The sequence below is a fragment of the Hemicordylus capensis genome, chromosome 1 (genome assembly GCF_027244095.1).
Source record: "Hemicordylus capensis ecotype Gifberg chromosome 1, rHemCap1.1.pri, whole genome shotgun sequence".
NCBI lineage: Eukaryota > Metazoa > Chordata > Lepidosauria > Squamata > Cordylidae > Hemicordylus > Hemicordylus capensis.
This window is the reverse complement of record NC_069657.1, coordinates 52,231,004-52,245,306: the sequence shown is the minus strand read 5'-3', so window position 1 is coordinate 52,245,306 and position 14,303 is coordinate 52,231,004. Positions and strand designations below refer to the sequence as shown.

General features: G+C 44.1%; 1 protein-coding gene across 1 annotated transcript in view; it reads left to right on the top strand.

Annotated features, from left to right (window-relative positions):
* The window catches only part of TTC6 (tetratricopeptide repeat domain 6), a 196,944-nt gene that overhangs the window by 89,192 nt on the left and 93,449 nt on the right, over window positions 1-14,303 (top strand). The window contains exons 14-15 of the mRNA XM_053269433.1: window positions 1,161-1,753; window positions 12,986-13,460. Of these exons, the coding sequence (XP_053125408.1) occupies window positions 1,161-1,753; window positions 12,986-13,460 (1,068 nt within the window). The remainder of the gene's footprint in view (window positions 1-1,160; window positions 1,754-12,985; window positions 13,461-14,303) is intronic.

Genomic DNA, 14,303 nt, shown 5'->3' with positions numbered 1-14,303 from the left:
GCTGCCTCTAAATACCAATTGATGGGGAGCAACAGGAAGAGAGAGGGCAAGCCCTCACCTCTTGCCTGTGGGCTTCTCAGAGGCATCTGGTGGGCCACTGTATGAAACAGGATGCTGCACTGAATGGGCCTTGGGCCTGATCTAGCTGCGCTGTTATTATGTTCCACATTTGACTCTGCAGTAATTGTGGAGTTTTACTCTAACTCAGCCTGAATACAAGTGATATTATTTGGGGGGAAAACCTCATTTAAAATCTTACTGATGGTTCCATATTCAAATTCAGGGACAGGGATGGGCATGTAGCAGCCCTCTCACAACCCTAGATAACTATGGTGGATGTGAACTTGTGGATGCAATGTGGGCAGAAAAGAACTGCTTCTTTGTGGAAACATATTGCCAGAGACATGTATTCAAATATGCTCTATGTTGTAATCTGTCAAATTCGAGTCAAGTCTTTCTTCACTTGCACTCCAGTCATCTTACCTTGCTGCTTCAGTCCCTGTAGTTTTTCTGTATACCATGGGGGCCAGTTTTGAAGCGTTTCAGAGAGAATGCTTAGAAGCAATTTTATCTACTGCCTTAGTGAATACATAATATATAACTTACAGGAAGATGTTTTTGCCCAAGCTTTTCATGGGGTCTAAACTGTTCACATTTTGAAAATATGAACATTTATTTTATATGAATATTCATATATTTCTGTACTTGATAATATGATGCCTTTCACATTACATAATTATTTTATCTAGGCTTTTCAAATTATGATTCTTGATTTTCAAAAGGAAAAAAGTAAAGCCCTCACATATTTTGAGCACACATGTGTGTGCATGTGCACATACACATTTTATTAATGAGAATGTTTTCAATGAAAGTAAGGATATAGGAAATAATCCTTCATTTGTCAAAATAAAAATCTGTTCTACATGAAAAAACCCATTGTTAAGTTGCTCTTATCCACCAGTTTGGTCTGGCTAAGATGTGCACATGTAACTCTGTTAATTTAAATAAGTATCTAAACACCAATATTTCTTTGTATTAGAATATAATAAAATGCATCCCAGTGTGATTTCTGATATTTTATTTTAGAATGTTTATAAAGATTTCCTAATTGGAAAAATCTTTCAAAAGCACATTGAATAAACTGAGAATTCTTTTTTCAGGAAGATTTGGTTGGAAGATCAGTTAGCGCACCAGAATTGTCATCATACAGAGACAAAACAGCTTTAAAAATCGATGCAAATTTCAAAACTACTATGGAGGAAATGAATGTTATGAAGAAACAAGTTCCACTGCCAGAGGCAGAAAGATCTCCAGCAAGCCCACAGAAGAGCTCTCCTAGCCCTCAGAAGAGTACTAGCCTGCAGAAGAGCTCTCCCAGCCCTAAAAAGAATCCTCCAAAGGGCCCTCTTAGTCCTCCAAAGGGCCCTCTTAGTCCTCCAAAGGGCTCTCTTAGTCCTCCAAAGGGCTCTCCTAGTACTCCAAAGGGCTCTCTTAGTCCTCAGAAGGGCTCTCCTAGCATAGATAAAGATGCTGATTCTGTTGTGACAGTAAAATCACCAAAAGAATGTCCTTCTAAAAATGCAGAGGACACTGCCAGTGCTCTTGCACTTTTGTCTCGAAAAGCTGGCATTCCATACATTGTTTTCCCCAAAAGGAGCCAAATAAAGAAATCAAAGAAAGCAAAAGCTGTTACCTATAACATTCTAGAATTTGTTTGTGAAAAATTAAACCAACCTCCAAGCATTCTTGAAAGGTTGTATTCTTAATATTAATATTTACAAAATAAGTATTTATTTATTTATTTATTTATTTATTTATTCGATTCTATTTATCGAATAAATGTTGTCTATAATTTACTTCTTAACATATTAAATGATTTTATGTATCGAGATAAATAATGTCTATAATTTACTTAACATATTAAATGCAGTGAGATATTCCTAAGAGCCTCATGTAAATTTAGCTATTCTGCTAAGGTAAAGTGTTCAGTCGAGTCAGTGTTGACTCCTGGCGACCACAGAGCCCTGTGGTTGTCTTTGGTATAATACAGGAGGGTTTACCACTGCCATCTCCCATGCAGTGTGAGATGATGCCTTTCAGCATCTTCCTATATCGCTATAGTCTGGGAAACATACCAGCGGGGATTCAAACCGGCAATCTCTGGCTTGCTAGTCAAGTCATTTCCCCGCTGCACCATTAGCAATAGCAATAGCACTTACATTTATATACCGCTCTATAGCCGGAGCTCTCTAAGCGGTTTACAATGATTTAGCATATTGCCCCCAACATTCTGGGTACTCATTTTACCGACCTCGGAAGGATGGAAGGCTGAGTCAACCTTGAGCCCCTGGTCACGATCAAACTTGTAACCTTCTGGTTACAGGGCGGCAGTTTTACCACTGCGCCACCAGGGGCTCATTAGGTGGCTTTACAACAACAACAACAACAACAATGAAGAAGAAGAATATTTATATACTGCTCTTCAACCAAAGTTCTTAAATAGGTTTACATAGAAAAATAAATAATACATAATTAAGATGGTCCCCTGTCCTCAAAAGGGCTCACAGTCTAAGAAGAAACAGAAGGCAGATACTAGCAGCAGCTACTGGAGGAATGCTCTGCTGGGGTTGGATAGGGCTCGTTGCTCCCCTCCTGCTAAATATCATGGACTCGCCACTTAAAAAGGTGTCTCTTTGCTCAGTTAGCAGGAGTCTAAGTGAGCCCTGCTATTCTATGCTTAACCTCCACCCCAACAACCCCCATACATTCCTGAGAATGGGAAACTGCACAGCACACCTGCTATGCAACAGTCAGATCTTGAAGGTTCCCTCACAACCTGTGCCTGCGCAGTAAGCCTTGCGGAAGAATGTCACACTCCATGAGGCACTCTTTGGCTCCGCCAAATCGCATGTATGGCATGGCCGTTACTTTCAGCGGGAGAGTGCCTTCTCTGTTCCTTCTCAACTGCCATGCTGTGTGCATTGTAAAGGATTCACTCCATCTCATCACAGTTCTTTTATCTGCTTTCATTGTTTGACCTTTGGCTAGACTTTGGACTGTTTTACGGCTTAATCTTTGGACTTCCTTCATGCTTTATCGCTGGTGATTTTCTGGCTTTGACAATGTCCCTTTCATCTTGTCCATATTGGTCGCTCTATGGACAATATAATTTTTTTTAAAAAGTGTCCCTCTTGTGGGGATACTCTGACCTCTTTGGATAAACATGACGAGTGTTTCATTTGCTTAGGCATAGGGCACAACATGAACACATGTACAATTTGTTTGGCCTTTTTGAGGCAAACCAAGAAAAGCGAGGAATTGTGTCTTAGAGCAGCTCTCTGTGAGACCACACTTAGACCACTGACTCCAATGCTGAGCTATCTGGGTACATTGATGGGTTCAGTGTTGACCGGCAGCCGCTCCTCAAGCTCAAGAACGACTACAGGATCTGCCGATAAATGATCTTCAGGATTGAGACCTGCTTTGGCATCTGCCAATGCATCTTCATCTCGATCTCCTTCTTATAGAGAGCACCTACAAAACACTCTGTGCAAATGCTCAGGATCACCAGGATTGTTGAGTCCAAAGTGTTGCCACACATCATCAGGCCCTTCAACACTGGTCAAATTGAAGCCTTTTCCGATGTCCCTTCATACCCCTTGCTTTCGACCGTGGAAAGGGTGCACAATTTTATGCAGTATATGATTTTATGTCCAGCTCCTCAGCTGCTCAACCTGTATCTTTACCCATGCTCCCTGTGCTTGCCAATTCTTCAAAAGTGTGCTGAGATGCACCATCTGCATCTACAACAAGGCTGGAAAGTTGGTATAGAATTCAGGAGGAATCTTGCCCTTCCCAGTTCAGACAACCCTCACCAAATTAACTGGTGGTGGACTGTGCAATTAGCTGTAGATCGGGTGAATCTACAGGGTGCATTCCACCCTCATGGATAAGGAGGGTAGGAAGCTGGATTCTATGGGATGCAGGTTCTGTGCTTCATGTTTGGCCCTAAAAATTTCTAATTACATGGCCTGCATGCAGAAGTACCATTTTTCAGTTTTGGACACTTTCAAAGAAGACTTGAAGGATATCCCTGAGGACTTTAGAGAAATGTTCAAGCCTGCTATGGCCAAGTCTGCCAAAATCACCAGGCAATAGGGGTGTGCAGAATTGGTTTGGATCAAACCAGATTTGACTTGAACCAGTTCTCCTGCTCTCAAGCGGGGACGTTGCTTGTCAGGCAGTGAGTGCAGTTGGTGGGCAAGTGGTCTGGTTACCTAGAGGCATGCCTCATAACCTCAGCCATTGCAATATGATGGCTCTGGATTACCAGGCATTCCAGATGGTGGAGAACGCCAGTTTCCATCAGCTGCTCCAGCTGCATGCCCCCAACTACCAAGCCCCCTCATGCACCACCTTCAGTAGGAGGATGGTGCCCTCCCTGTACCAGGCACGCAGGGTGGTTGTGTTGCAGCTGCTGAAGTCAGCAGGGCCTGACAGCAGTCTGTAATTTACTACAGATGTGTGGACCAGCCATAGTGGAGTGCAGGCTGCTTTCCTGTCCCTCGCTGCACACTGGTGGGGGCAGGAGAGAGAGGATGACATTTGTTGCTGCTGGCATGGCCAAAACATCCAATGCAGTGAAGCCCAGGTGGGCTGTGCTGCATATGGAGCCACTGGACACAACATGTGTTGTCAGTGGTCAAGGGGCACCAGGTAGAGGAATGGCTGTCCAGGTACCTAAACCTTTGCTGGGGATTCATGGTCACTGACAGTGGTGCCAACATGCTGAGTGCAGCACACCAGCTGCAGTTTGTGTCCATACGATGTACGGCACACACTCTGCATCTGATTGACATGGATGAGGTAGGCATCAAGGAGGCTAGGGTGAGGGGACTGCTGCCATGGCTGCTCTTTTGGAGAAGTGCTGCAAGACAGCAGCCTACTTCCACCACAATGAGAAGGGTAGGTGGATGCTTTGAGAGAGACAGTGTGAGCTCAGTCTACCTGGACACATAATCCCTAGAGATGTTGAGACAAGGTGGAACTCCACCTTTCTCTTGCTCCAGTACCTGCAGGATCAAGAGGTGGCCATCCACACCATGGTGAAGAACAGTGGCTTGGGAGTGTGTGTTGTGAGCCAAGCCTGACTTGCACTCTGTATAGGCTCTGGAGCTAGTAAAAGAACAATGAGAATAAGGCTTGGTCACGCTTGCAACCTAGTGTCATAGGTTCTTTGTCAGTTAGCCATGAGTAGTCTGGTCATGAAGGAAGAAAGACAAGCACATTCATTACGTTCAATGGGCTTTATTAAGGCAAATTGGTCTTTAAAGCAATAATGAGAAAATAGAGAGAGAGAATGGGAAGAAAATTGAAGAGAGTTTGCTTAGTAGTGGGGAGACAGGATGCCAAGTGTTAGTAGGAGGGGGGAAGAGAATGGGGACAAGGCTGTTCTTCAAAAAAAGGCATTTTACCTGATCTAGTTATGGCCAAATGGATGTAAGCGAAGCTTGGGTTCGTTGCTGGAGAGCGTTGCAAGGCAAACAGGTTTCAAGCAGATGTGTGGAGAGCTCAGGCTGGTGCCTGGATCGATAGAGTGGATCAGGAAAAGTCTTACTTCTCCACCCTGCAGTGAGAAGTCACAGACTATCTCCTGATTGCATGTGAGCTTCTGTTTTGCTCTGCAGCAAAAGCCAGCCAGCTCTTTTTGAAGTGAGCAGTCATTTGCTTGATAAGCAAATGAGTTTGCTGAAGCCATGTCCAAAAGCCTGCCTTTTTATACATTTGTTGGATCCTATTATCGAAACAACAAAATTCTTCCATGATTCCAACATGTTATGAAACCTCCCAAAATATTAATTGCTTGAGTCAAACCGGTTGTCCCATGACATTCTTAAGAAGAATGCTCGGGGATTAACTCTAACTCTCCAGCATGTGTTAAATCTGATTTGTCTGGAAGAAAACTGTTTTCTCAGGGTCCTTAATGACAGTCTGCTGTTTCTTAATTTGCAAAAGTGTGCCATTAGCATATTCCTATTCCATATTATCAGATAAAGGGGAAATTAATTCAGAATAGCAAAAAGGGGGGATCAGTGATAGAAGCAGAAAGAAAGACAACTAACTTAGAAGCATTCAGAAAGAAAGAAACTAATTACAATATAATGTCCAGGCAACTTATGTGTATTCTATCTAGTGTACCTTAGCTGGAAACATTCCAAAGTGACAGCCATTGAACATATAGGAGGCAATCAATAGGCAGTAGCATAGCATACCAGCCAGTTACTTATCATTACAAACAGAGGTAAAATTAGCCCCTTTCTTTAGGCATTTAGTGGCTCACAAGACACAGACCATACCAGTAATTTACATTATCATTGCAAGTGTTAAGACAGAGGTAAGAATGGCCCCTATCTTCTCTCAAGGCAATTAGGGCCTCACAAGACATGAACCATCTGGCTATTTTCTCAGGCACTGCATAGTTCAGTGAGACCACGAATTAAAGAATCCTTTATTGAATCATTCAGACAGGCCTGAATTTGGCCTTCTGGACTCTGGGTTCTGAACCAAATTAGCTTGTTTGGGCCACAACATGTGCAATCTGTCCAACATGGACTGGAAGCTCATTTCTCAGCTGGTCTTGACCCTCAAGATGTTCCTGCTTTTGACGAGCAGCTTGTGTACTGAGGCAGCAGCTCTGAGCTAGGCTTTGCTTGCTGCTGTTCTCCTGGAGAAGATGATGGGAGTCATAATTGTGTCTGGAGAGCAACTTATGGCAATGATGCAGTGCAGGCAGGGCACCTGGCACTGTGTGGCTAGCAGAATCTGGGTCAGTGAATATTTTTGGACTGCTTTGTGCCATGCTGAACATGTTCTTTGTTGGGACTTGAGAGATGCTCTTAAGTCTGTGTGTTTGGCAGTGGGTGGTGGCGGTGTTTCTGCCATAGGGAATAATGAGGATTCAAACCAACCCATTATTTGCCATGGGTAGTGCCTAGGGCACTAAATGGTCTGGTTAGTAGGGTGTGGTGGGTGCTACCTACCACCCAACCTGCAAAGCAATCAGGCAATTTTTAATGAATGTTTGAATTTTTTCTGGATCAGTAGGTCTACACTCATTTAGGCACTATCCACGGGAAATAATGGGCCAGTTTGAATCCCCATTATTTCCTATAGCAGAACTGATTAAAAAGTGGTGCGAGACTGGTTCAGATTTGAATCAAACCTCTGGTTCCAGCTTTGTTCACACCCCTACCAGGCAACATTTGAGCATAGTTAAGCACCCCGCAAAAACTGAATCAAGATCCCTTGCAGGTGCAGTATTTCTCCACAGACATACTTGGCTGCACTCTGTGCCCCTTCAGAGTGACATGAAGGATAAGATAGAAAATCTGCCCTTTGAAGATGACGGTCTCTCTAGTGCACAGACAGATGAGACTATGGAGAGAATGAAGAAGTCCCGCTATACCGCAAGGATTTTCACGACCAACCTGCAGCAACCAACCTGTTCTCAAAAGTATAGGTACTTTGGCAGGTGAAATTTTCAGTTTAGACAACCTCTCTGCAAGGATGATAAGAACTCCTTTAAATACATGTCCAAATGGCAATATAATCTTAGGCACAGGCAACAAGAAAGAACCAAGACTCAGGACCAGTCCAAGCAGACTGTTTGATGTTTTGGTCACGGAAGTATCTTGGATGCAACTCCCTCCTATTCGTCTTGCTCCTTCTCCCATGCTTGGCTTCTCATCACATTAGATGCCTGGCTGTTGCCCTTAATATCGACAGGCTACACCATCGAATTTGCAAGCTTCCCTGTATTCATGGGGGTAAAATACACCCATTCAACTCTTACCTCTTTCAGACCATCAAGCCAAAGTTACTTACAACATGGCTAAGTTTTGTCTAATAGCAAGGAATATACAGCAACACCTAATGAATAATGTAGTGAAATAATTTACTATGTCATATATCTGTAAAAACTATATTGTTGCTTTTATAATAGGTGTGACATTATGTTCCTTCATGTTTCTGTACTGTTTAAAGACTGTAATAAAGTTTATCTATCTATCAGTTCCTACCTTAGCAGAAGAGGTGCTATCCATACTGAAGAAAAGAGTGATAGAGCCTATTCCCCCAGAAAATGGGAGAGGGATTTTTATTCGAGATATATCCAGGTTCCCAAACAAGGTGGAGGCCTCCGTCCCATCAATGGACCTTCACAACCTCAACAAATACATAAAGGCCAGGAAGTTCAGGATGATTTCCTTGCAGACCATTCTTCCTTTTCTAGTGAAGGAGGTTTGTGACATTGGGGCTCAAATATACCTACTTCCATGTCAAGATATGGCTGGAACACAGGAAGTACTTGTGTTTCACACTGGAACAACAAAGTTACCAATCACAGTCCTTCCATTTGGTCTCTATGTCTCCCCGGGTCTTCAGCGCCATTGTAGCACATCTCAGAACACAGAGAGTTTCAATTTACTTCTATTTGGATGACTGGTTCCTGACATCAGAACGCAAAACTTCATATGTGCAGGCTCCAAAATTGGTTTCTGTGGTGTTCAAACTGAACTCCGACAGTCAGAACATATGGCTGATTCTCTCACCACCTGTGCACCTCTGTGGTGGTGAACTAAGCCAGACTTCCTCTCAACAAGTATGCCTTTCCAACTGTCAGCTCTGTCTCTAACGATGATGTCAGATGCCTCCCTGACAGGTTGGGGAGCGCACTGTGGGGTTTCAATGCCCATAGCATTTGGACATCTCAACAGTGGTCCTTTCACATCAACCTCCTGGATTTTCTCACAGTTTTTCATGCCCTGAAGTCCTTCCAATCTCTCCTAAAGCATTGAGTGGTCCAGGTTCTCCTGGCCAACACAATGGCAATTGCCTATGTCAAGTGCCTCCGGGTGGGTGGGGGCACAGTCTTCACATCCCTCTGCAACATAGAGCCGCAGGTCTGGGATTGGAGTATAGCCTGTCACATCCATCCTGTTGCCCTTCACATAAAAGGCACAGGCAATATTCTGGCAGAGACGCTGAGTAGAGACTTCAATCCTTCCCAACAACATGAGTGAGAAATAAAGCAGGACTAAATGTATTCCACCTGGGGGACTCCTCTTGAAGACCACCATACAACACTGTACAACAAAAATGCAAATTATACTGCTCCAGAGCTGGTGTGGGATGAAACTGCATAGCGACTCCTTCCACATGCCCTGGATAAAGCAACTCTTTTAGCTCTTCCCTCCATTTTCCCAACTCTCCAAGACCATGAGCCAAGATTCTTCAGGAGAACACCTGGTGCACCATACTCATTCTGTAGTAGCCTTGACAACCATGTTTCCCTATCCTCCAGGTATATCAAGGTCATCACCAGTGTTTTCCACTCCAGAAAAATATTTTTTCCTAGGAGGCAGGTCATGTTCTTCATCCCAACCTCTAGATGTTGAATATGACTGCCTGGAAGAACAACTGCTAGACATCCTCCTCCTGAATGAAAGAAAGGAATCAGCGCATCAGAATTACATGTGCAAGTGTAAGCATTTGATGCTACATGCTGTGTCCAAGGGCTTTGACCCTTTCAGTGCATCAGTCTGTCAGAGCCTTCTGTACTTGATGGGTCTGAAATGCTCCAGAAGCTCAAATAATCTCTCAGTGTCCATCTGGTAGCACTCTTTGCAAGACACCCAGGCTGGGATGGATGCACGGTCTTCTCCCACCCTAACGCTAAAAGATTCCTCTAAGTCATAAACAATCTCCACCTGTCAGAGAACCCATTGAGTCATGGAGTCTCTCGGTCTTATCCTCTCTTACTGAAGCATTGTTTGTAACTCTCCTCTCCGCTTCCTTCAAGTCTTTCCTTAAAGGTTGCCTTCCTCATTGCCATAACATCGGCATGGAGAGTCAGCAAACTGACAGCCCTTCGTGCTGACTCTAACTCCAAGTTCTACCCGGACAAAGTCATTCCCCAGACAGACCCTTCTTTCACTCCCAAAGAAGTTTGACTTCCACTTAAATCAGGATATTGTATTGCTTACCCTCTCCCAGAACCCCTCTACCCTCCTGGAGGAGTCTGTGCACGCACTGGATGTAAGGAGGTCTCTTCTATACTACCTAAATAGAGCAAAACCTTTCAGAAAAACCAACACGCATTTTGTCTCCTGTAAAGGAGAAAACAAGGGCCAACTGGCTTGTAAAACCTATCTTCATGTGCTATAACCAACAAGGGATCAGACCTCCTTCGAAAATAAAAACACATTCTACCAGAGCCATGGCCACATCAGCAGCTCACATGTCTAGCATCAGTATGAAAGACATTTGTAAAGTGGCCACATGGTCTTCGGACCTGCCCTTTGTCAAACACTATGCTGTGGACATTTGTTTGATGGTGGAGGCCAATGTTTAGTTGGGTGGTACTAAAACAAGTGCTCTAATTGTATCCTAGCGCCCACCGCCATCTCAGTGAACTTGCTAATCACCCAGGTTGTGAGGGAACATGGATAACCGCAAAGATAAACAGGTTGCTTACCTGTATCAGGTGATCTTTCTGGTAATCCATGTTCACTTACAACACCTGCCTGACCTTCCCTGCTGCTAGGATACTTCCACAGTTATAGTGACATACCTGACTCCACATACCTGTTCCACATCTTTTCACTCATCGTCGATCAGGAACTGAGGAGAAAATTGCTTTGCTGCTGAAAGCAACGGTTGCGCCATGGTGCTTGAAATTCTTCCGTGAGGCTTACTGTGGAGACATATAACCCAGGTTGTGGGTGAACATGGATCACCAGAAATATCACCTGTTAGAGGTAAGCAACCTGTTTTTATGCTGCTATGATTTGTGGGACCAGTCACCAACAACCCCTAGTAAGGAATTACAAGCTCATATTGCTGTATTCCAAGGCCATGAGTAAGACCAGCTTTTCCTCTTGGGAAAGAAGATGAGGCATCACCTCAGGTAGCAAATTCTGGGTTAACATTAAGAGGGAGGAAATTATCAATAATTTAGTTTACTGTTATACTTTTGTGGAGGATTACATAATTATAATGAGGTGGGGAAGGAATGATTTTTAGAGTTACTTCCTGAATTGATCAAAGAGGAGAGACTAATTGTAATTTAGAAAAATTGTAATTTTCCTGGAAAACTTTGAATTGGAAAATTTTCTGGAAAAAATCTCTTTCAAACTTCCTTATTTGCATAAAATTTGCGTAATTATATCCTTTCAAAGGGACCATCACAAGTTTTGGAGAAGTCAAACAGAATAAAGTAGCAGCCTTAGCAATGCTTGAATGTAGAGGAAAAAAGATGGAGAAGTTAGTGGTAGTCCTGGTATTGCACACCTCTGAAAGTGATGGTACTGATGTTTAGCTCTCTGTGGCGGACATCCTGACTAATGCTGAGCTTGTGCACGGACATTAACTAGTGCAAGGGTGTTGCACTAGCTAGCTGCACTAAATCTGGCACTTGTTTTCCAGACTAGTGTACTACTGCAAACGTGTTTGTGCTTGTGCAGTTTGCTAACATCCCTCTTACAGGAACTTTTGGATATGGTCTAGAATGTGAATATTAAAAACTAAATCAAAATAGATATTTTCTTTACAGATACATTGTAAATTATAATAATATTGGCTTGCTTTTTAAAAGCATTTCAGCAAATTCATCCTATAGTACCATATTCCTACTCAGACACAATATTTAAAAAGTCATAATATATATCACTATATTCCTATTCAGACATGATATTAAAAAGGTGTTACCTTATTTTTACACCAAGAACCTGAAGGTAATACTGTTTCTTACAAATGGAAGGGTGGGCAGGAACTTAAAAGGGTGTGGGCTGTCTACCTGAACATAAACATAATTTTCTCTCCCTGCTGCCTCTGTTGCCCTCTCGCTGCCTTCCATTGCTCTCCGTGCTCCCCCAGGCCCTGCTCTCCCTCTCCTTCAACCATGCAGCCAGTGAGGCAGATATGGATGGGAGCAGCAGAGGCTACTTAGCCAAGCCAGGCAGCAGCAAGGCCAAGAGGTGCAGGAGCCAGTCCTCATGTCCAGGCCTGCTGTCTGTCTTCCCCAACCACCCTCCAGACCTGCAGCCAGAGGGTGGGGCGGGAGGGGGGGTGTAGAGCAGCTGCAGTAGTGTGTGATTTATTTTTAAAGTGCTGCTCTTTGACCTTTCAGGCACCTGAACAGTGGAGGCAGGGCAGCCTCCCTGCAGAATGCCAGATGAGCCTCCGCTGTTTCACATAGGCTGACGCTGGGTGCCTGAAAGAATGAAGAATAGTGCTTTTAAAAGAGACATAAGCCTTGCTGGATCAGGCCCAAGAATCAGGCCTATCCTGCTTCATACAGTGGCCAATCAGATGCCTCTGAGAAGCCCACAGTCAAGAACCAAGGGCAAGCCCTCTCTCTTGCTCTTGCTATCTCTTGCTGTTGCAGAGAAATGCTGTTGCTGCTGCCACCCCCCAGCCTACCTTTCTGGCTGCTGGCCTGGTGGTTGGTTGCAGGGAGAGGCAGAGGGGCCTGGTCATGAGCCTCCTGGACCTCTTGCCCCTGCTGCTGCCTGGCTCTGATGAGGAGCCTTGCCCCAGCAGGATGCAGAGGAGGGCCGGTGCCAGCCAGCACCATGGTCCCCTGCAGCCCTAAATCCCTGTAGAGAGCAGCTAGGTGCGGGCTGTCAAATTTCCTTTTTTGCGAGGATCCTTCTGAGGACTCTAGGCAGGTGTGAGCAGTTGCCGTGGGTGGGGACTGTGTGCGAAAATACAGTACCTGCATACATCTGTCAAAATGGGGAGAGGAAGTCCCAGCCCCCTGATGCGTTAATCATTTCCCCTCACAATTATCTGAAGAGGTGACCTCTATAAGCATGGTGGCAGGTGCTTCTGTGACTGGAAAAAAGTACTACTTTTTAATATTGCATCTGAATAGGGCTTATGCATTGGCAAATTGTGACTATCTGTTTGCTTTTTGTCTTGTCAGGACGACATCTCTTGGAATGCTTCATAGCCATAATAAATTTTGCATCAAAGTATCTCCGGCAGTCCGATTTTATCGAAGTCCCAGTCTTCCTTGCTACTTAAATTTTGAAAAATTTGCAGAAGATCAAGGTGGAATTCCAGAAAACTGTGGTGGTTATGTTTGGGCCAAAATAATCTGGAATAAATGGTTTGATGAGCTGTACCCTCCTAGTAGGCCACCTTCTGGAGATAAAGATAAAACAGATAAAAAGGATGTGGAGAAGCAAACTGTAACAAAGGAAAAAGATCTAACTGACTCAGTAAATCCTCTTATGATGGAAAGCGAAATGGACACACTGGAACTATTTCAGTCTGAAATTGATAGACTAACCCGACAGATAGAAGAAAATCCTTCCTCTCCCTTTAACTATTGCAGGCGTGGGGCAATATACAGAAAAACAGGCAAATTGAAGGCAGCTATGGATGATGTGGAAAAAGTTAGTTTAAAATAAATATTAACTAATTTTGTCTTTCACCTAATAATTCCATTAAGCTATGTCCCTTCAGTGATGTTAGATGGGATTAAAAAGGGGAAAAGGTTTTTTTTTTCTTCATACTCTATAACTGGACCCTGATGGAGCCATAACCAGTGGTCTTCAGCAGTAATCTCCAGTTAAACTAGTGGCCGTTACCATATATTGTGAAACTGAATTCCCTGAGTCAGTTTTTCTGGTTTTGCTTACTCACAGTCATTGTTCATTTTTGGCAAGTTACATTTAAACTAGCTGAACCCACACAGAGCATCTGTGCAGTAATTTACTTACTTTTAGGGGTTTAGTTGGGAGAATTCAATTGGTTGGTTGTTTCTTCTACACTCCCCCCGCCTCCTTCCCCGGTCTCTCTTCCTGCCCACCCTCCCCCACTTCCATCTCCAGTTTCTCTTCCTGCCCTCCCTCCCTCCGCCTCCTGCCCCAGTCTTGCTTCATACCCTCCCTCCCCGTTCCCCTCCTGACCCAGCCTCAAACAGACACCGGGGCTTTGCCCTTCCCCTCCCGCTTCCCCAAGTGGGCCACCGCCAACCGTACATTTCCCTAAGTGTCCAGCCACCTTGCCGCCAGCTTCCTCAAACAGCCCACCGCTCTCGCGAGCGGTGCCGACTGCTGGTGCCCTGCCAATCCAGTGCCTCTGCGGCTCAGCCAATCAGCTGAGTGCCAGGATGCACTCTTCACACATCAGGCACATCTACGAGGATTAAATATATAGATATTACATGACAAATTCGCGAATTATAGAAATAATTAGAAATTATAGAAATATCAAAGGCTACTAGTGAAGGTGGT